The sequence below is a fragment of the Halichoerus grypus genome, chromosome 1 (assembly GCF_964656455.1).
Source record: "Halichoerus grypus chromosome 1, mHalGry1.hap1.1, whole genome shotgun sequence".
Classification (NCBI taxonomy): domain Eukaryota; kingdom Metazoa; phylum Chordata; class Mammalia; order Carnivora; family Phocidae; genus Halichoerus; species Halichoerus grypus.
Window position 1 is genome coordinate 204,289,812 of NC_135712.1, and position 21,458 is coordinate 204,311,269.

General features: G+C 52.5%; 1 protein-coding gene across 1 annotated transcript in view; it reads left to right on the plus strand.

Annotated features, from left to right (window-relative positions):
* Positions 1-21,458, plus strand: part of CPAMD8 (C3 and PZP like alpha-2-macroglobulin domain containing 8) — a 74,911-nt gene that overhangs the window by 14,201 nt on the left and 39,252 nt on the right. The window contains exons 10-18 of the mRNA XM_036095335.2: positions 348-456; positions 2,756-2,983; positions 5,935-6,105; positions 9,029-9,157; positions 13,737-13,920; positions 15,034-15,206; positions 15,801-15,950; positions 16,312-16,473; positions 18,296-18,438. Of these exons, the coding sequence (XP_035951228.2) occupies positions 348-456; positions 2,756-2,983; positions 5,935-6,105; positions 9,029-9,157; positions 13,737-13,920; positions 15,034-15,206; positions 15,801-15,950; positions 16,312-16,473; positions 18,296-18,438 (1,449 nt within the window). The remainder of the gene's footprint in view (positions 1-347; positions 457-2,755; positions 2,984-5,934; positions 6,106-9,028; positions 9,158-13,736; positions 13,921-15,033; positions 15,207-15,800; positions 15,951-16,311; positions 16,474-18,295; positions 18,439-21,458) is intronic.

Sequence of the window (21,458 nt, forward strand, 5' to 3'; positions counted from 1 at the left end):
CCCTGGTGCCCATGGTTATTTGATCCTCTGTACTGTCCTGCTTCAATAAGTGGCAGGCCCAGTGGTTGTCTCACATACCCTCCGGCTCTTGGATCCAGAGTTCCTCTCTGACCCTTGGTCTCTTTTTCTGTCAAATACAAGTCTTGGTGCAGAGGATTGCAGGCCCCTATGCTGGCCTATCTGCGCTGACTCTGGGCTGTGGGAAGGGCTATAAGCACAGAATGTAGGATGGGGAAGCATCCTTGTATCAGCTGGCCACACCACGGGAGCTTGGCCTTCCTGAGACTGACCCCTCCCTTCCCCTGCTGCTCCATGTGAAATTAACCCTCTTTGTCCTTTTGTTCCAGGTATACCTTTGGGAAACCTGTCTCGGGGACCTTAACGATCAATATGACTGTAAATGGTGTGGGGTACTACAGCCAGGAGGTGGGGCGCCCCGTCCTCAGAACCACAAAGGTGAGGAGCAGGGACCCCATGCTGCTCATCCAATGGATCCCTTCCTGCAGGGCCTGCCCCTGGCTTCAGCTCCGTGATCATTTATTTTATTTTACTTTCTAAAACAGTTTATACGGTGAGGATTTTCGCAATGATAAAATTCCTGCAGGCTGATCATGGAGACTTTAGAAAATATTAAAAAAAAAGAAGAAATAAAGGTGATTTCTTCTCTGACAGACAGACACAACCACTATTGATATGTTAATGTGTTTCCTCCCCAGATATTATGTGCAGAGTTTTTTTAAGAAATAGTTTTATTGAGATATAATTCACATAGCATACATACAGGGGCCATACATATAGAATGTAGGATTTGTGGCTTTTAGTATATTCAGAGGTGTGCGACAGCCACCATGGTCCAGATTTTGGATATTTCCAATCCTCCCCAAATCCCTCACATCCTTTTGCAATTCATCTGTTTCCATCCCCAGCCCTGGGCAACCACCGATCTGCTTTCTGTCTCTATGAATTTGCCCGGTTTGGACTTTCGGTATACACGGAATCATACACCATATGGTCTTTCGCGTCCGGCTTCTTTCACTCGGCACCATGTTCTCAAGGTTCATCCACGTTGTAGCAGGTGTCTGAGTTGTGTTCCTTTTCATGGCTGAGTAATAGTCCATTGTATGGATGGACCACATTTCGTTTTTCCGTTTACCTGTCGATGGATATTTGAGTTTTTCCCACTTTTTGGCTGTTATAGATAATGCTGCTCTGAACATTCGTGTACAGGTTTGTGTGAGGCTGGACATGTTCATTTCTCTTGGATGTGGCATTCCTGGGTTGTGTGGTGTGGGATTAAATAGACTGCCCACATAAGAGTGAGCAAAGTCTATTTATTTGGAGCTTGCTGTAGCAAGGGAATCAGCCACCATCACCCCCGCTTGGCAGCTCAAAGCTTTATCGTGAGAAAGAGGGAAGGCTTCAGGTGTGCCCCTGCTGGAGACTGTAGGTGTGGGGAAGCCGTGGGCACCTGACTAGAAGGGGAGCATCCCGTAAGATTGGTTAGGGGTGCATATTTGGCTTTCTCATTTGGTTCTAAGAAGTAAAGGCAAAATGGGACATATGATTGGCTCAGTAGGTAGAGCATGTGACTCTTGATCTTGGAGTCATGAGTTTGAGCCCCACCTTGGGGATAGAGTTTACTTAAAATTTTTTTTCTTAAAAAGGCGTGCCTGGGGGTGCCTGGGTGGCACAGTCAGTTGGGCATCTGACTCTTGGTTTTGGCTCAGGTTGGGATCTTGTGGTCGTGGGATCGAGCCCCATGTCGGGCTCTGCACTCAGCTCAGAGTCTGCTTGAGAAGCTCTCTCCCTCTCCCTCTGCCCCTCCTGCTAGTGCACACGTGTGTTCTCTCTCTTTCTGAAATAAATAAATAAATCTTTAATGAAATAAAATAAAAAGGGGTGCTTGGCTGGCTCAGTCAGTAGAGTAAGCGACTGTTCATCTCGGGCTCATGAGTTTGAGCCTTATGTTGGGTGTAAAGATGACTTAAATAAAAAAATAAATCTTAAAAAAAAAAAAGTAGGGACAAAAGTCTTAGAAGTTGTCAGTTATTAATCAAGTCCTGGCCATTTGGGGCTGGTTGTTATGGGGGTTTGTCTTCCTACTAGTTGCTAGACATGGGGGTCAGACTTCCTTCAAGGCTCGTAGATAATGGGTTGGCCATTTTTCTATATGGTCCGGCCATGGTCTGTTCGTATATTCAGGGGTAACTAAGTTTAGCCATTTGAGAAACTCCCAGACTGTTTGCCAAAGCGGCCGCGTGACTTCACATTCCCATGTATGTAGAGTCTGGAGGTCCTCTGCCTCTCTGGGGCCTCCAGCCCTGGACCCTTGTCATCCCTTCTGCTGGTTGTGGCCCTTGCCTTAATTCTCTGGCTTACTGAGTAATGTTGTCCAAAGCTGTTTCTGGAAGTGGCTTGTTTGCCAGGTCCCCAGCTGGGTCCTGAGGTAGAGGTCAAATGGGGGCGTTCTGTGCCCCGGCAGCAGGGGCAGGTGTGAGTGCTCCAAAGCAGGGGTGACCGGGTTCAAATCCCTGCCCCGCTGTCTGCTGGAGGGCAATCATCTTACTCCCGGAGACATGCTACATATCCAGCAAGGGATCCAGTGACCCACAGCGCAGGTTGGCCGTGTCACTGCTTGTCCCCCTGGGCTTCCAGCAGCTGGAGCATCCTGTGCTTCAGATGTGTTTTTGAGAGTCGTTCCTCGAAGCCACTCTAACCCCGAGTGAGCACCATTCTGTGCGCTTCCTGCCTCCAGATCCACGGCTCCCAGGACTTCGACATCTGTGTGAAGGACATGATCCCCGCCGATGTCCCCGAACACTTCCGGGGCACCGTCAGCATCTGGGCCACAGTGACCAGTGTGGATGGGAGCCAGCAGGTGGCGTTTGACGCCTCCACCCCTGTCCAGAGGCAGCTGGTGGACGTCCGCTACTCCAAGGACACTAGAAAGGAGTTCAAGCCGGGCCTGTCCTACGTGGGGAAGGTAAGCGCTGGGGACAGCGCCCAGAGGGGGCCATCCGAGGGCTCAGGCTCTGCACTGCCTCCGCCCCAGCTCCGTTCAAGGACCACCATGAACCCAGTGCGGTGGCGCCATGGGTCCGCAGTGGGGACGCTGCTGAAGACGGTATCCTTTAATTGCACCGTGTAACCTTTGCTCTCGGGGGACCAAGGGCTATATTGCCGATATGGCAAGAGCTGGTACCCCACATGATCCCAGGGTCCTGGGATCGAGTCCCGCATTGGGCTCCCTGCTCAGCGGGGAGCCTGCTTCTCCCTCTGCCTCTCTCTCTGTCTCTGTCTCTTATGAATAAATAAGTAAAATTAAAAAAAAAAAGAGCTGGTACCCCAGCATGAGGAACACTGGACATTTTGCTCCATCTAAAAGGGTGGTCTACTTTATTCAACATAGAGAGACATGCCTGTACCTACAGACCAAGACCTGGTATATCCATTTATTAAGTCAGTTTCTCTAAGGCAATGAGTTTCTTATGTGGGTTGACTTTATTTTTGGAGGAACTAGCATCCAAGGAAATGCTCCCAAAGGCAGATCTCCTGCCCCTGAGAGAGACTGATTCAGACCCCCTGGGGGAAAGTGGCATTTTGAACAGGCCCACCTATTCAATGCCACCTACCATGGCATTCTTAGACTCGGTCAGGTTTTAGATGACCAGAAACCCAAGATCCTTATCCTTTTTTTTTTTTTAAAGATTTTATTTATTTATTTGAGAGAGAGAGAATGAGAGACAGAGAGCATGAGAGGGAGGAGGGTCAGAGGGAGAAGCAGACTCCCTGCCGAGCAGGGAGCCCGATGCGGGACTCGATCCCGGGACTCCAGGATCATGACCTGAGCTGAAAGCAGTCGCTTAACCAACTGAGCCACACAGGCGCCCCGAGATCCTTATCCTAATTGTTGCACTGGGCATTTGTGTTCTGTGGGGGCAAGGCCAGTGGTGCCCAGGTTACCCCAGAGGGAAGCTGGCTATACCCCTGACCCTAGCTCTGCGCACCACCCACATCCCTGGCCCCTCTTGCCTTCCGTGGGTCACTCACAGGATCCTGGTGGTCTGTCCTCATGCTGTGTCCTGCTACTTCCACTCCATTCTGAGACCTCCTTCCTCTCTATGCCTGATCCCAGCCACAACCTGTGTGCCCCTGGCTTTGGGGGTCCCAGCTTGCAGAGAAGCTAAAGCACAAGGAGCAAGGTCAGAATGTGTATGAAGAAGGGGTTTGGGCTGTCAGATCAACGAAGGGGAGCATTTCACGTACAGCTGAGAGATTATCCACCATCTGCATTAAAGAACAGAGCTGTAAGTGGGGATCATGTAGGCTGAAGCCCCCGTCACTCTGTCACCAAATATCTGCACGGGTGAGGGGCTACTCTAGGGTCCTTCAGGGCCCACGGACCATATTTCTTTCATACCATCCCTGACTTCTTTTTTTTTTTTAAGATTTTATTTATTTGTCAGAGAGAGAGAGAGAGCACACAAACAGGGGGAGTGGCAAGCAGAGGGAGAGTGAGAGGCAGGCTCCCCGCTGAGCAGGGAGCCCGACGCAGGACTCGATGCCAGGACCCTGAGATCATGACCTGAGCCAAAAGCAGACGCCACCCAGGCGTCCCTCTTTTTTTTTTTTTTTAAGATTTCATTTATTTATTTGTGGGGGTGGCAAGCACACTGGCGCATGCGCACATGCGGAGGGGAGGGGCAGAGGGAGAGAGAGAAGCAGACTTCCCACTGAGCACGGAGTCCAATGCGGGGCTCGATCCCACCATGCCGGGATCATGACCTGAGCCGAAGGCAGACGCTTAACCCACTGAGTCCCAGGTGCCCCACCATCCCTGTCTTCCAAACCCCTTGTTCTGACTGCCTTTTCTACCCATCTGAATGAGGTCTGAGCATCCCATGGAACTGTTTGTAGCATTGTCCATGCTGTTCCCACCCCAATGTGGCACCAGGCCAATGGCCAACACGCGGTGATTCCTACGCTGTGATTTGAACGTGGAGACCGATGGGATAGAATTCAGAGTGCAGAAATAAATCCACACCCTGGAGAGATACTGAGTCCCTGTGTGCTCCCCTGACCGATTGCCTAGGATACCCCACTTCCAGTTAGCCACCTACAGCTTCTCCACACCAGTAGCCTCCAACTGGGACACACCTGAAGCCTTCCCTGTTTCTCGCTATAAGGCTTTCTCACTTCACCTGCATTTGAGCCTCTGCCAAACACCAGTGATGGTGGCTGTGACTCCTTGCTACAGCAAGCTCTGAATGAATATAGCCTTTGCTCGTTCTTTTTCAGGTGGCCTTCATTTAATTCCACACCATGTGGCCCAGGAGGCCCACTTCACCCTGCAGCACCAGGCTAACGGCCAGCACATGGTGACTCCTTGCCAGGTCCAAGGTCACGAAAGTCCTCCCACCCGCCCCGCCATTGTCTAAGTGTTTCGAAGTTCTAGCTCTTAACTTTAGGTCTATGATCCATTTTTAACTTTTGTAGATGGTGTGAGGTAGGGGTTCACCTTCATTGTTTTGCGTGTGGGCATCCAGTCATCCCAGCCCCATTTGTTGAGGAGACTGTTCTTTCCCCATTGGAGGTCTTACGCCCTTGTTGAAAACCAATTTGCCATGGATGCGTGGGTTTATATCTGGACTCTCAGTTCTATCCCATTGATCACCATGTCTCTTCTGTGCCAGTACCACGTTGTCTTGACTATTGTAGCTTCCTAGTAAGTTTTGAAATTGGGACACGTGACTTCTCCTTTCTTCCTCTTTTTCATGATTATTTTGGTTATTTGGGGGTCCTTGCAATTCCTTGTGAATTTTAGCATCAGCTTGTCAATTTCTGTGAAGTTGGCTGGGATTCTGATGGGGGATTAGATCAGTTTGGGGAGTGGTGCTGCCCTGACTGTGTTGAATCTTTGGTGACCCCTTCCAGGTGGAGCTGTCCTACCCGGATGGCAGCCCAGCTGAGGGGGTGACGGTCCAGATCAGGGCAGAGCTGACACCGAAGGACAACATCTACACCATCGAATCTGTATCCCGGGGAGGGCTGGTGGGGTTTGAAATCCCCTTCATCCCCATGTCAGCCCAACACGTGTGGCTGGAGGTGGGTGAGTTGCTTGGTTCCTTGTCATTGAGCCACCAGACACAACCTTGGTGCCTTCTCCAGTCCATGCTTGGGCACCAGCTCAGTGGACCTGTGGCCTACTGCTGCCCTGAGGGAGTTTACAGTCTTTGATGGGGAGTTTGGGGGATGGATAACCAGCCCATCCCAGGGCAAGATGGGAGGTCAAGGAGAGGTGAGGTCTTCTGGCTCTGCCATGCTGAAGGAGGCTGGCCCAAAGGGATTTCATCATGTGGACTCCTGACTTTGAAGAGGGTCATCCAGGCTGCTTCTGAGAGGGTGGAACAGCATGCAGAGGCCCAGAGGCCCTCCATCATCGTGTAATTGGGTCCTGCAAGGCCCAGCCAAGCTGAGCCCTTCAGGAAGATACGGAGGAGGGAGCTGGTGGGGTGCCCCTGACCTCACACGGGTGCTTGGGGCTTACCCAGAAGGCAACATCAGGGGGACAGAGTGATCTGATTTTGGATACCCAGCAGTTGCTCCAGTGACCATAATGGGGGGATACCTGGGGGTGGGGGCACAGGTGGGCAGACAGGAGGTGATGACAGAGAGGCCACTGAGCCTGGAGCTGTGAAGGTAGAATGGGCAGGACATGGGGTCCCATTGTCAGGGGAGGGAGGAGCAGGAGTGATAGAAGAGGGTGTCCCAGCACCCCCCACCCCTGGCTCTGTGAAGGTCCCACGGGCACTGGATGGCAGGGAAGGGGTGGGGGGCCGCCTAGAGTAAATGTGTAGGTGGGAGCCAAGGACACTTGGGGTGACTGTGTCCTCTGTGGGGCGACATGTCCTTAAAGACTTTTAACCATCCAAGTTGCAAGCTCGAGGGTCTCCAGGCTACAGCCCTCCAACTGGCTACAAAATCATTATTACAATTACAGCTTTTTTTCTTAGTGATCAAAAGTCATTCCTTTATTTCCATTAGTCCCCTAGCAATTAAGTAGCAGCAAAGCCCCGAAATACTACAAATACCAGAATTAGCTGAAAAATTTTCAGTCTCATAGATACATGTCTAAAAATGAGCTTGTCCCAAAAATGTCACTTTAATAGAAAGATATTCTGTTTCTGTTACTAAACACTGCTTAGGAAAAGGTCTTTAATTCTCTTAAACACAAAACTAATTATAAATATTAATTATTTTTACTTTTTTAGTTTTTAATTTTTTAAAAGATGTATTTATTTATTTTAGAGAGAGTGCATGAGCTGGGAGGAGGAGCAGAGGGAGAGGGACAAGCCAACTCCGCGCTGAGCGCAGAGCCCAATGTGGGGCTCGATTCCAGGACCCCGAGATCATGACCTGAGCCAAAATCAATTCGGACGCTTAACTGACGGTGCCACCCAGGCGCCCCTAATTATTTTTAACTGAGGTGTAATTGACACATCGCTGTGTGTTCGTTTCGGGCGGACAACATGAGTCTGTATTTGCACGTGTTGTGAAACAGTCACCACAGTAAGTGTGGTCAATGGGCGCCACACATCGTTACACATTTTTCTTTCCTTATCATGAGAGATTTGGAGATCTACTTTTAGCAACTTCCAAATATACAGTACAGTATTGTTAACCATGGTCACCACGCTGAAGATGCCATCCCCAGGGCTTATTTTTTAACCGCAGGTTTGTATGTTTGGCAGTCACAGTTTTATTACAGCGATGTGGCAGATTAGGACCAGCCAAAGAGAGCGAGGGAGGGGTGCCCGGGTGGCTCAGTCGTTAAGCGTCTGCCTTCGGCTCAGGTCATGATCCCGGGGTCCTGGGATCGAGCCCCGCGTCGGGCTCCCTGCTCAGTGGGGAGTCTGCTTCTCCCTCTGCCGCTCCCCCTGCTTTTGCTCCGTCAAATAAATAAAATCTTAAAAAAACAAAAAGAACAGGGCAGAGGGAGAGACCTGGGAGGGCCCCCCATTTGAAGCTTCTCGTGCTGTCCCTGTGGAGTCCCTGGGACACCCTACCCTCCCGGCTCGTGACGTGTGACGTGTGACAGTAGCCACAGAGAACGCCAGCCAGGGGCGTGCTATAGGCATGAATCATTGGCTCTGCGACTAAACTCCGGTTCTAGCCAGAGCTTCCTCCCCGGAGGTCCGGCTGGTAGCACGAATCTCGAAGGCCCAGCCCCTTGTCCCTGTCCACCAAGAGATAGCCCCTGGCCCTGAGTCAGCTTGGTAGCATGTGTTACCAAGACACACCGTGAATAACAGAGACACGCTCGTCACTTGGGAGACCTCAGGGCTTTAGAGGCTACCTCCCAGAAACTGGGGACAAAATGGGCCAACTTCTTTATTCTTGATCTCACAGAAGTCTTCGATCTGCACCTCTGGCCTCTCCCTTGTGTTGCCCTATAGTCTTTCAGCAGCAAGTGAAGGGAACAGGCTCAAACTCCAAGGGAGCAAAAAGCAGTATAACGACCCCCGCGGGGCTTGGCGGGCATGGAGGGGAAGGACTTGAGCTCAGGGAGCCACAGGGTCCAGAGCCCCGGGGATGCTGTCCAACACAGCCACTCCTTCTCCTGTCCACCTTCTCTGTGGTCACTTCCCAGGCCTGTTAGCCCCTCTGAGAAGCCACCAGGGCCACTGGCAAGCCAGAGAGAGAGGGAGGGAGAGAAAGGGGGATGGGGAGGGCTTCCTAATATGCCTGTGATAGAACTATCTCTTGGTGGCCACATGAGTCACCTGCCTCTGCCTGAGCCACCCCCTTACACCCTGTGACCAATCTTGGCCACTTGCTTCCTGGAGCTGGGGAGCAGTGCATTAAGACGCATTGGACCCCAGTCTCTGAGAACTGGGGAAAGGGGTCCCCAAAGGCAAATTGGAACATGAGAGGGTCTTGCGGCAGGCCAGGGCAGGCAGAGGCATCCCCAAGACCCCCTTCCTCCACCAAGCACGCAGGCCTTGACCAACTACCCTCTTTTCTTCAGACCAAGGTGGTAGCACTCAATGGAAAGCCCGTGGGGGCCCAGTACCTGCCCAGCTACCTGTCTCTCAGCAGCTGGTACTCCCCCAGCCAGTGCTATCTGCAGCTGCAGCCACCTTCCCGCCCCCTGCAGGTAAGGCTTTCAGGTGTCCCCCCTCCCTTCCCCGGCAGGATGGGCCCAGAAAGCCGTGAGCACGCACCTGGCATCTGCTCGTCCCCCAGCAGGGCGGATGCTGGTACTGAAGCCGGAGCCCCCATCCCTCCAGCACGGGGCGGGGGGTTCCTTGGGATGAATGCCCGTCATTTAATTATAGTGAACATTTAGGCTGTGGCCCCGGGGTTTACTATGATAAACCTGGCCCTCGGGGTGCAGCCGCTTGCTCCCAGGCCCGAGGCGGGACCCCTGCGGTTGGCCCAGCTTCCCGCCGTCTGCAGCTGGCACTTGCTGGGCACAGGCACCGGGGTTCCCCAGCCGATGCTTGCAGACACAGTACAGAGATGAGAGAGCCCCAGACCTGGGTCTCGTGTTCCTTCTTCCCGGTCTGTTCTTCAACAATCCCGCTTAAGTAAGATGCGCGGAGATGTGTGTGGAGATAGGGAGCTGTAAACATGGAGTAGAAAGTGCAGAGAGTTCCTCTGGGCCCCCTCTCCTCTGCGTGCAGTGTCCCTGAAGATTAGCGGCTTGCCTTCGGGTGGCACGCCCATTACGGTTGATGAGCCAGTGTCCACGTGTCCTTACTGACTAGTCTGCAGGGTACGTTAGGGGCCTCTCCTGCTACTGCAGATTCCGTGGGTTTGGACAAACATATAACGACATGCATCCAGCATTATAGTATTGTACAGAATGGTTTCACTGCCCTAAAAATCCTCTGGGTTCCCCCCAACCTGTTCATTCATCCCTCCATACCCACTAGCCCCTGGCAACCACCGATCTTTTCACTGTCTTTATCCTTCTGCCTTTTCCAGAATGTCGTATCGTGTTGGGAGAAGTGAAAACCCCCAGGGTTGTTTGAACCGGAGGCACAGTTTCAATAGACACACACAAAGGAAGTCAAGTCACGAGATTTATTTACAGATCGCAGAGTGGGGTGGGCGGGTGCCCAGTGAGCTGGGTCACCTCCATCCCAGGTCACAAGCGAGCAGGAGACAACAGGGCAGCAAGCACCTGTGACTCATAAGGTGGTTGAGGAGGAGGTCACTAACATTTTGGGGGTCAGTGCCAAGTGGTTATTTTATTTTAAAGATTTTTATGTATTTCTTTGTCAGAAAGAGAGTACATAAGCAGGCAGAGGGAGAAGCAGGCTCCCCGCTGAGCAGGGAGCCTGATGCGGGACTCGATCCCAGGACCCTGGGATCACGACCTGAGCCGAAGGCAGATGCCTAACCGACTGAGCCACCCAGGCATCCTGCTAAGTGGTTATTTTAAAAGACATGCGAGGAAAAGTGAAGCAGAAACTTGTGGCCAGAATCCTAAGCTCGGGTCCTCATCCCAATATCCAGACTCAGGGTGTGAGCAGCTTGTCAGGGCATCAAATGCCCAGGTAGCAACTCAAAATAGCTGTTTTCCCATCCCATGTATAGAGTCGTCCCCCCTTATCCACGGGGATACATCCCTGCCTCCCCAGTGGCTGACCGAAACTGCACATAGTACCAAACCCTACTTAGACGTTCTTTCCTATACATACGTACCTATGACACAGATTGACTTATAAATTAGGCACAGTAAGAGATTACCAACAATAATTCATAATAAAATAGAACTACCGTAATAATACACTGTAATAAGAGCCACGTGACTGTGGTTTCTCTCTCTCAAAATACACCGTACTGTGCCCACCCGGCTTGTGATCACAAGGTGATGGAATGTCTACATGAGGGGATGAAGTAAGGGGAATGACACAGGTGTTGTGATGTGGCGTTAGGCTGCTTCCAGACCCCCGTGGATGGCGGGTAACCGAAACCACGGATAAGGGGGATTGCTGTAGTTGGAACCGTACGGCACTTAGCTTTTTCACATTGCTTCTTTCACTTAACAACATGCATCGAAGGTTCTGCCTTGTCTTTCCATCATATGGTGTGAACGAATGGTGGTTTGTTCACCCCCTCATCTCTTGGAGGATAGATGTATAATAAAGCACCCTGTTAGCTCCCTTAGCTAGAGGCTCCCTGACATTGCTCCCAGGCCTCACCAGCCCCGGAAGCCTCTGGCATTCCCTTTCTGAGAGCCATGGCCCGGACCCGAGGCGGCCAGGGATGCAGCTCAGAGGAATCCTGGCGCCGGGGCTGCCCGTTTCGGGGGCTTAGCGGCCCTCTGCAGGGGTTATGAGAATGAGAAAGTCATTCGAGATTGTGCCTGGCTTGGCTGAACACACTGTTCTTGTTGTAATTAATGCTATTCAAGCAGCAGCGTGTTGTGGGGATGCTGGCCTTGGCTGCCATCCCACGGGGGCGGGAAGGAGCCCTGTGTCCCCAGCCGCCGGTACTGCAGTTCCTATTAGGCAGGGACTTGGTTGGGCCACTCAGACTTTCCCCTCGGAGGGACATCTCCATCCTGCCTGAGTCGGCCCAGCAGGCTCCAGCCCCTCCCCCCGCGACTGTCACCGAGGGGCCCTGGGCGCAACCTCAGGGCATTGAGACAAGAGTGGCCGTGCTGGGTCCAGCCTGGGCTCTGTGTCAGGCTCCTTTACCCTTCCTCCAGCTCCGAGGCGCATGTAGGGGGGAGCTGCTCTGTGAACGGGGGCTGGCAAGCCAGTCTTTAGGATTGCTGTGATACCATGGGGTTCGTTCATGAAGAGGAGGAAGGTTTTGCTCTTTTCTTTTTTCCAACATCTGAAACGCAAGGGGACTTTTGTTTATAGGTGTCTTTTTATAAGGTGAATATTTACAAACTTAGAAATCGTAAAAAACTAGATTTATGAATTAACATTTTGCCTCTATCCATCCATCCTCCCACTCAGCCAGCTCACTTGTCCACCTACCACCCAACCAGCCATCCACCCATCCACCCATCCATCTACCCATCCATCCATCTACTCCTTTAGACTTTTTTTTTTTTGCGGCAACATTGGAAAATAAGTTACAGATGTTATGATGCTTCACTCTTAAATACTTGATCATAACATGTCCTAAAAATAAGGACATTCTTCAGCATGATCTCAAGGCTCTTGTCGCATCTAAGAAAATTATGTTAACTCAAGATACTGTTTAATTCACAGGCAATATTCCGATTTTCAAAGATGTCCCCAAGATGTAACTTATGTCTTGCGTGTGAACAACCCATGCACGTGTACACGATCTCATGCACACAAGTGTAAGCGTGCAACCATCTGCATGTGCCTATGGGAACACGCGTGCACGTGTGCATGCCTGCATTTCATTCAGGATCAGTTTACGTGTTGCATTTGGCTCTTCTGTGTCCATAGTTGCTCTTGATCTGGAACGGTCCCTGCCTCTGCCTTTTCATTGCCATGACGTTTGTGAAGAATTCAGGCCCGTGGTCTTGTAGATGATCCCACATTCTGAATTAGAATCAGGCAGAATTGCTACGTATGTGCTGCTCTTTTGGGGCTCTGGCAAGAGGCACAGATTGAGGACACCCCACTCTTGCTGGAGCTGATCATATCCTTGGGTTGGGTCTGATTCCTCCCCAGCTCTTTCCCCTTGCAGGGGAGGCTGCTGAATAATGGGGGTGACAGTCTGAGGCCCGTGCCACAATGTCCTTACCCCCAGCAACCTCTCCCCCCACCCCAGCATCACTGACAATCCTGGCTGTAATCCCTTATCGCCAGGGGGGCTACGTGATGGCGGTTCTGAATTCTGTCATTCCTTCTGGGTTTATTAGTACAAAGAACGAACTTTCCATCTCTCCTCCCTACGGTTATTTTTGTTGCTGTGTAGTGGTTCAGAGTATGTTACAGACTTAAGGACTTAAAAAAAAATTGCTCAATATGTTATAATCTGTTATCATACTTTTTTTTATTTTAAATTTTGGAATAATTTTTGATTTTCAGATGAGGTGCTTGGACAGTGCAGGGAGATCCTGCATATCCTACTTCCAGCTTCCCCTGCTGATTTTAAGTTTTAGGAAATTGTTCGTCTTTTTGCTATTGAGTTGTGAGAATTTTTTATGTGTTCTGGACCCTAGACCCTTACCAGATTTGTGACCAGGGATGCTCAGGGTCTGGGGTTTTTATGGGGGGGGGGCAGTCACATAGCCCTGGCTAACCACTTGCATAGCTGACCTCAGTCCCAGCCCCTCCAGAGGTCAAGCTGATAGAGTGTGACCCAGCCCTCATAAATCATATTGTCAGTATCTGGTATGGCTTGAGGTCTTGGGTAAACAAAGATACTTACCAGGCAGGACATTTCAGAGGCTTAGAGATCCCCTCTCAGGGGCTGGGGGACAAAAGCCAGACCTCTCTTTGGGCCAAGTTCACTTCTTTACTGCACCCTACCCCATCGAGAGCTTCCACACTGGTTAGAACGCTCGATCCGACCACAGCCCCATTTGCAGGGCCGCAGCTGAGGCTGCCATGGGGACATGGCCACTGCCACGATGCCCCGTTCTCGGCCCTGAGGCCAGCGCCCCTGCCCAGCCATGTCCTGGCCTCCCTGTGGCCCCAGAGCAGCCGTCTGCCCTGGGGTGGGCTCTGGCGTTGGTGCCAGGCCGTGGGGTGCCAGGCAGTGCTCCCCATGCTGCATGTCTCCCCCAGGTCGGAGAGGAAGCCCATTTCCCCATGAAGTCCACGTGTCCCTGCAACTTCACCCTGTACTACGAGGTGGCTACGCGGGGCAACATCGTGCTCTCAGGCCAGCAGCCCGCGCCCCTCACCCACCAGAGAAGCAGGCGGGTGGCCCCAGAGACACCCATTCGCTTAATGCACCTTTCGGAGACAGGTGAGCCAGGCCACTGACCGGAGTTCCTTGTTCCTTCTGAACCACTGAGACTGGGGCGAGTCACCCTGGAAAGGAGGGGGAAGCGGGGCTCAGCCCGGCAGGGGTGCCTGCCTCGGGGCGGAGGGCACGTGTCCCGGGCAAGATGGGGCTCGGGCCAGGGGACGGGCAGTGACCAGCTGCTGGAGGTGGTGAGGTCCTCCCCAGGCTGTCCTCACTGCCTGTCTGCAGGGGGACAGGGGTGCGCTGGCCCCCATCGGGCTGTGTTGCCATCTGCCAGCCCAGAACCCCTCCCACCTAGGAGTCCTCCTCCTCCTCCCTCTCCTTGACTCCATGTGCTTCTCACGAGACCCACCACCTCCCCTGGGTCTTCCTTAGCCTCCTCTTGCCTCGTAGCCCTTCTGCCTCAAGCAGGATCCCCACACTGGGCGGGAGGCGGGGGGACACTTGAAGGCAGGCCGTTTGTGGTGGGGCGCGAGGGGGGGACACTTGAAGGCAGGCCGTTTGTGGTGGGGCCCTCCTGTGCATGGCAGGGTGTGGGGCAGCATCCCCGGCCTCCACCCATTCGGTGCCAGCTGCCGGCAGCAACCTATCCACGCAGTGTGACAACCTAAGAAGTCTCCAGATACTGCCAGTGTCCGTAAGGGGAAAAGTCACCTGTAGATGAGAATCAGAGATAGATAGATAGGCAGGCAGACAGACAGGGACCCTTCCTCTCATGGGAAGGCAGAGTTTCCCACGCCGCGCACTACTAACGTTTGGGGCTGGATCATTCTCCCTGTGCTCTGTAGGGTGCTGAGCCGCATCCCCGGCCCCGCCCACTAAATGCACTCCCAAGTCGTGACAGCCAAAAATGTCCCCTGGGGGGCAGCATCGCGCTGGCTGAGAACTGCTGGCAGGCATAGTGCTTTGGGAATCCTACCCCCCCATCCTTTTGGGCTTCTCTTCCCTTCTAGGTGAAGTAACAGGGGATGTGAGTATCTATGGATCACTTGCCTGGGGCCAGCACCTCCCCCTGCGGTGCCGCATGTCACCCCCAGGGCAGCCTGGGGCATTGGTGGTCCCGTTGTGGGCTGCTGGGTTCTCATGCCTCTCCCCACCTTTGACTTGTCCTAGAGCCCCCTCCTGCCCCAGCAGCCGAGGTCAGCGTGTGTGTGACCTCCCTCCGGCTGGCCGTGAGCCCCAGCATGGTCCCCCTGGGCCGCCTGCTCGTCTTCTATGTCAGGGAGAATGGTGAAGGGGTTGCCGACAGTCTCCAGTTTGCTGTTGAGACCTTCTTCGAAAACCAGGTAGAACATGGGGAGCCAGTGAGGGGAGCGGGGGAGGGGTGGGCAGGCAAGCGCCATCCGGGGTGTCTGTGTCCGGGTCACAGCTGCCCCTGCACTTGCAGAGGGTGTCAAGGGCAGGACTGTAAGGGCCGCCCTGCCTTCAGGAATAATAGCAACATAAGTCGCATCTTTATGCTCCTCCGAAAGTCCCCCAGAGGGGGATTGCATTAACCCCACCCAGGGAAAGCAGTCCGCTGTTCTCTGTCCCCACTGGGTTCCAGGCCTAAGGGGACACTGCTCCTGTCCCCAGCAGCGGGTTCAACCTTTTGCCCCACCCCGTCCCTGCATCCTTTGAAACTGGCTGCCACATGCCCTCAGCTGGTGCCTGTCTCCCCACCCGTCTCCTCCTCTCCCGTCCTCCGCACAGAATGTTCCAGTTGCCCCGGCCTTGTTCCTGTCACTCTGCCTCCCGCCCTTGTCCTCGCTTGGGCAGCAAGGCCAGAGTCCCCCACTGAGCTGGCGAGGACCAACTCTCGTTGGCAGGTGGAGAGGGTGGGTGGGTCAGTCGGGAGAGGTTGGCCAAGCTCCCGATTTCTCCGCTGTGTTTGGGTCCAGGTTTCACTGACGTATTCGGCAAACGAGACCCAGCCCGGGGAGGTTGTTGACCTGCGGGTCAGGGCTGCGAGGGGCAGCTGCGTGTGTGTCACTGCGGTGGACAAGAGCGTCTACCTGCTCAGGTCTGGGTTCCAGCTGACTCCGGCCCAGGTGCGTGGGGGCCCTCGGGCGCCAGGGTCCAGCACCTCCGGGGGGGCTCTCCCTTTCCAGTAAGTGAAGGGCCCATGTGAGTCTAGATTCTTTCTCTCACTGGTGAACCCAGTCCTGATGGTTGCTTTGGTGAGTTGAAAGATCTTGGGGTCAAATTCATCAGACTCTTGCAATATAACATTGTCCAGGTCCTACCTCTCCAGCCCCTCTGCCCGATGACACCAATGCCCATCCCCCAAGATGGTCTCCAAGTGATATTCATGAAAGGAGGTGGAAATAGGAGCATGCCAGACCCCTGAGAGCCAGTTTGGGTTGACAAGAAACCTCCAGTAGACCGGTCCCTGTTCCCCTTTGCCTGTAGGTTTTCCGGGAATTGGAAGATTATGATGTTTCTGATGCCTTCGGGGCGTCCCGGGAGGATGGGTCCTTCTGGTGGGCTGGACTGGTGGCCCGACGACGCCGGCGCTCCTCCATCTTCCCGTGGCCCTGGGGCATCACCAAGGACTCCGGGTCTGCCTTCACTGTAAGGACAGGTGGTCTAAGACCCACCGCCCCCTTCCAAGCGCCTCTCACTTTGAAACAGACGATCTCGGGGATACAGAGATGGTCAGGGGGGACATTTCCAAACTTTTATTGGGGCAGCACTAATTTTTTATTCTCTCCAACGAGAGCTCATAAGTGGACCCTCCCGATTTGCAAGGCAGACGAGGTGTAGAACGTTATGAGTGTCGACTGATAACTTGAACTTGGGACGAAGCAAAGGCATCAAGGGTGCTTTGCTGGAAGGAAAACCTTCACCCTGGGAGCAGACAGCCGCCCACCCCAACATTGGTAGCTCTCATCTGTGCTCCTCCTTCCTGGCTGCGGGGGCCGGGGGTCCCAGGGGGTGCAGTAGGTGCGAGCATCGTTCTAGATCATGCCAGGAGCCCACATGAGCACGCTGGCGGTCTCCACTCGAATGCACCGCCCATTTGTGGGTGCTTTTCATCCCAGTTTTAAAATCATTTAAAACGCATCCTTTTTCTCCTGTTTTTATTATGGAAGACTTTCAGACATACCGAAAAGTTGAACAAATTAACAAACACCTATATACCCACCACCTAGATCCCACAATTAACATTTTGCTGCAGTAGCTAAAAAATACATTACACATCTATATCTGTCTGTATCTGTATTGATACGTGTATCTATATCTGCATTGGAACAGATGACGTTTCAATGACACATTTGTTGAACGCCTGGCAGCTTGAACTGAGCCCTGGCAGCTTTTGGAATTAAGAGGTGATGCCTCTGAGTCCAAGCAATTGACTTTACATTCCTTGTTCCCAAAGCAGAGCAGGGCTTCCCTACAATCGAGTGGCTCCCAGTATTTTTTTTAAGGATTTTATTTATTTATTTGAGACAGAGCGATAGAGAATGAGCACAAATGGGGGGAGGGGCAGAGGCAGAGGGAGAAGCAGACTCCCCGCTGAGCAGGGAGCCCGAAGTAGGACTCGATCCCAGGACCCTGAGATCATGACCTGAGCTGAAGGCAGACGCTTACCTGACTGAGCCGCCCAGGCGCCCCACTCCCAGTGTTTAACCCAGTGATGAAAGTAGTAACAGTCACAGTTGCGGTCATCTGTCTCTGGTCTAGATCAGGCATGGTGCCAACTGATTTTTTTTTTATTGTGAAATTCACAATTAGCAGAAATAACAAAAAAATGAACCATTTTATTCATTTATTTATTTGATAGAGAGAGAGAGCACAAGCAGGGGAAGCAGGAGAGGGAGAAGCAGGCTTCCTGTCCAGCAGGGAGCCCGATGCGGGGCTCGATCCCAGGACCCTGGGACCATGACCTGAGCCGAAGGCAGACGCTTAACTGATTGAGCGACCCAGGCGCCCCAAAATGAACCATTTTAAAGTGGACAGTTGGGTGGCATTTAGGACACTCACAGTGTTGTGCAACAGCACGTCTGTCTAATTCCAGAACATTTTCATGACCTCAAAAGGAAACCCCGTCCCCATGAGCAGTCACTCCCTGCCCCCTCCCCCCCGGCAACCATGAATCTGCTTTCTGTCTCTGTGGATTTGCCTGTTCAGGATGTTTCACATAAATGGAGTCACACATTGTGGCTCTTTGTCCTGAGCCGCAGATGCACTGGTCTCCCCGCCGCTCTGCCCTGCGTGGTCACTGGGTCCCATGATCCCCTCAGACTGTGTCACCAAGCCCAGAGCAGAGGACTGACTCCCTCAGAGCCACAACGCAGCGGTGATGTCGGGCTGGTAGCCCCAAAGTGGTGGAACTGTTGGGGCCATCACATCCGCTTGCCCACCGGGGTTCCGGGCATTGTCTATTGCTTAGGAAACGGGCCTGGTGGTGATGACCGACCTGGTGAGCCTGAACCACCGACAGGATGGCGGCCTATACACGGATGAGGCCGTCCCTGCCTTCCAGCCCCACACGGGAAGCCTGGTGGCGGCGGGCTCCTCCAGACAACCCCCCAGGTAATTGCCACCTCGAGCAGCGTTGTCTGACCTCATCCTGTGGACACTGGGGGCTGGATCATTCTCTGTGGCAGGGCTGTCCATGCGCAGCGGGTGCTGAGCGGCATCGCTGGCCTCCACCCACCTGATGCCAATAACACCCCTTTCCCCTGGTTGTTACAACCGAAAACATCTTCAGATATTGCCCAGTGTCCCCCGGGGGCAAAGTCACTACTGACCTAGTGGGCTAGGGAACCGACCACTTCAGCCCCCCTCCTCAGTTCCTGGCCACACCCGAGTGTGTAGGGGGCTGGGGGTGCAGAGGGAGGAAGGTGCATCAGGAGAGAGCTCCCTGGAACAGAGGGTTTGGGGTGGGGAGGGAAGCTGGAGTTTGACCCTCCCTCTCCCAGGGACTGTACTTAGAAAATTCTTTCTATTATCTCTTTCCTCCACCTGTTCCTTCCTCTTCCTTCTCCTCCTCTCTCTTCCCTTTTCTCCTTCAATTCTCTGCCTTTTCGAGTTGGGCACTGAGTAATGCTTTTCAGTCTCTTATTTTAACTCTACACATTTAAGCCTTTTGAAGGTTATGAATTTTCCTCAGAATGCTGCTCTGGCAGCTCCCGGGTCGTGCCATGAAGTGTTTCCATTGTTGCTTGGTTCCAAATGGGTGCTAGCTTTCTGAGCTGTGACTTACCCAGAAGTGGACATGTTTTAAACTTTCAAAGTGATATTTTAAATTATTTTTTCATCTGTTTTATAAATTTGTATCAAACATGCATTATGACTGGTGAATGTGGTCTGTATGTTATCCATTGTCTGGTTCTTACTTTGAAGGCTTTTTGTGTGGCCAGTTTTTGTAAAGGCTTGTGTCTTCTTGAAAAGAAGATCCCAGCCCCCATCAATTCGGTACAAGGCTCTCTATGCATACTTTAGGTCAAGCCTATTGATGGGGATGCCCAAATCCTCCATATTCTTGCTCACTTCTTGTTTGTCTGTCTGTTTGCTAACTTATCGATGACTGAGGGAGACGGGTTCACATCTCTCCCTTAGGTTTGTGGCTTTGTCTCTGGAGTCCTGGAAAACTTTGTTTCACAGGAGGTGGTGTTTTTCTCCTCTCTCCTGTCTCCCCTCCCTTCTCTCCCACCCCCTTCTTCTGCTGCCTGTCTTATTCCCTTCTCAAGCCCAGCTCTCAGCCAGCTAGCTGGGGAAGGGGGAGTGTTCTGAAGACCGTGGCTCTCCACTCTTTCTGGCTTTAGGGGCTGGCATGGGGGAGGCAGGCCTTGGCTTTACTCCCTCCTGCCCACTCCTCCAAGAGGGACTCAGAACCAAGGGGCTGGGGCTGGGGTCTGTGTGGTCAGTAGTGCCTCAGGATCTGGTCTCTCTGGAGACCTTCAAGGTGGGCCCCACACTCCTCAGCCTTTGTGCTGAGCCAGAAGTGGCCCAGGGGACCTCCCGCCCTGGCAGGCCTGTCCACAAAAGCCCTCTCCATCTTTCACACCCTTTCTGTCTAGATTGAGATTCCTGGATACTTTGTTCTCCTGGGTTCTTCCTGCCTGGGCTGCACACTTAGCAGGAGTGTGGCAGGCCCTCGAGGGTCCTAGTTTCTAAACTCCAAATCATGGCATGGGCAGACCAGGCTCCCCACTGGGTACTTTGGAGGCATACGGAGGCATTTCTAGCATGTGGTTGGGTGAGGGCCTCCACCCACCAGACACCGCCTCGGGGGCCCTGACCCTATCATGTGCAGGAACCCCAAGAGCTTGGCCTGGAGTGGGTATGAAAGTAATTTTCTGAAACCCCAAACCACGAAGGCAATTGTAAATCCCAGTGCAGAGAGAGGCATAAGACATGCCTTTAAAAGGAAGTGTCCCTGCCTTTTTGTAATTGGTTCACACATCCATATCCTGAGGACAAGATCTTTTTCTTAACGATATGCAGTGGTTAAAGTTTTTTCAAGCAGTGTGAAAGTTTTTGTAATTAAATGTAAGTCTCTCTCCTGCCTCTACACCCTCCATTCCCTTGTTTAGAGGCAACCATGGTCAATAATTTCTTAGATATCCTTCTAGAAATTTTCTGTGCATATACAAGGATTTTTTTAAAGATTTATTTACTTTAGAGGAGAAGGAGAGCACGAGCAGGAGGGGCAGAGAGAGAGGGAGAGAGAATTCCAAGCAGACTCAGTGCTCAGCACGGAACCTGATGCAGGGCTCGATCCCAGAACCCAGAGATCATGACCTGAGCTGAAACCAAGAGTCGAATGCTTAACTGACTGCACCACCCAGGTGCCCCTAAACAAGGATTAAAAAAAAAAAAACAATGAGAGAACACTATAATACTGTTCCAGGCCTTCCTTTTTAAAGTCAACAATAAGTCTTGGAGACCAACCCATCTCAGTATACCTGCACTGACCTCACTCTGCTAGACTGACATGTAGCATCCCATGGCATGAATGTGCTACCAGCTGATTAACCCAGTCACCCTCTTGATGGAGATTTTTGGCTGTTTGCTGCCACAAACCAACCCATTTTTCTGTCCTGGCACCTGTGTCCATGGGTATTTCCAGGGTGCATTCCTTGGAGAGATACTGCAGTTTGAAAGGATGTGAGCATTTTTAATTTTGAGAAGTTTTGCCCAATTCCAAGTAGGGCTTGTTTTTAATTATTATTTTTATTTTTAAAGATTTTATTTATTTACTTGTCAGAGAGAGAGAGATTGAGTACAAGCAGGGAGAGTGGCAGGCAGAGGGAGAAACAGGCTCCCCGCTGAGCAGGGAGCCAGATGCAGAGTTTGATCCCAGGACCCTGGGATCATGACCTGAGCCAAAGGCAGATGCTTAACCCACTGAGCCACCTAGGCGTCCCATTATTATTATTTTTTTAAAGAACAAGACAGTCCCTGAGGAAGGTGGGGTGTGAGGCTCCTGAGGATGAACCTGAATGGAAGGTGCTCTTTAGGAAACAGGGAGGGGCTGGGGGGGGTGGTGGATAGCTCAATGTGATGGTACAGAAAAACATGGCAAACCCAGAGGGGGGAAATTAGCA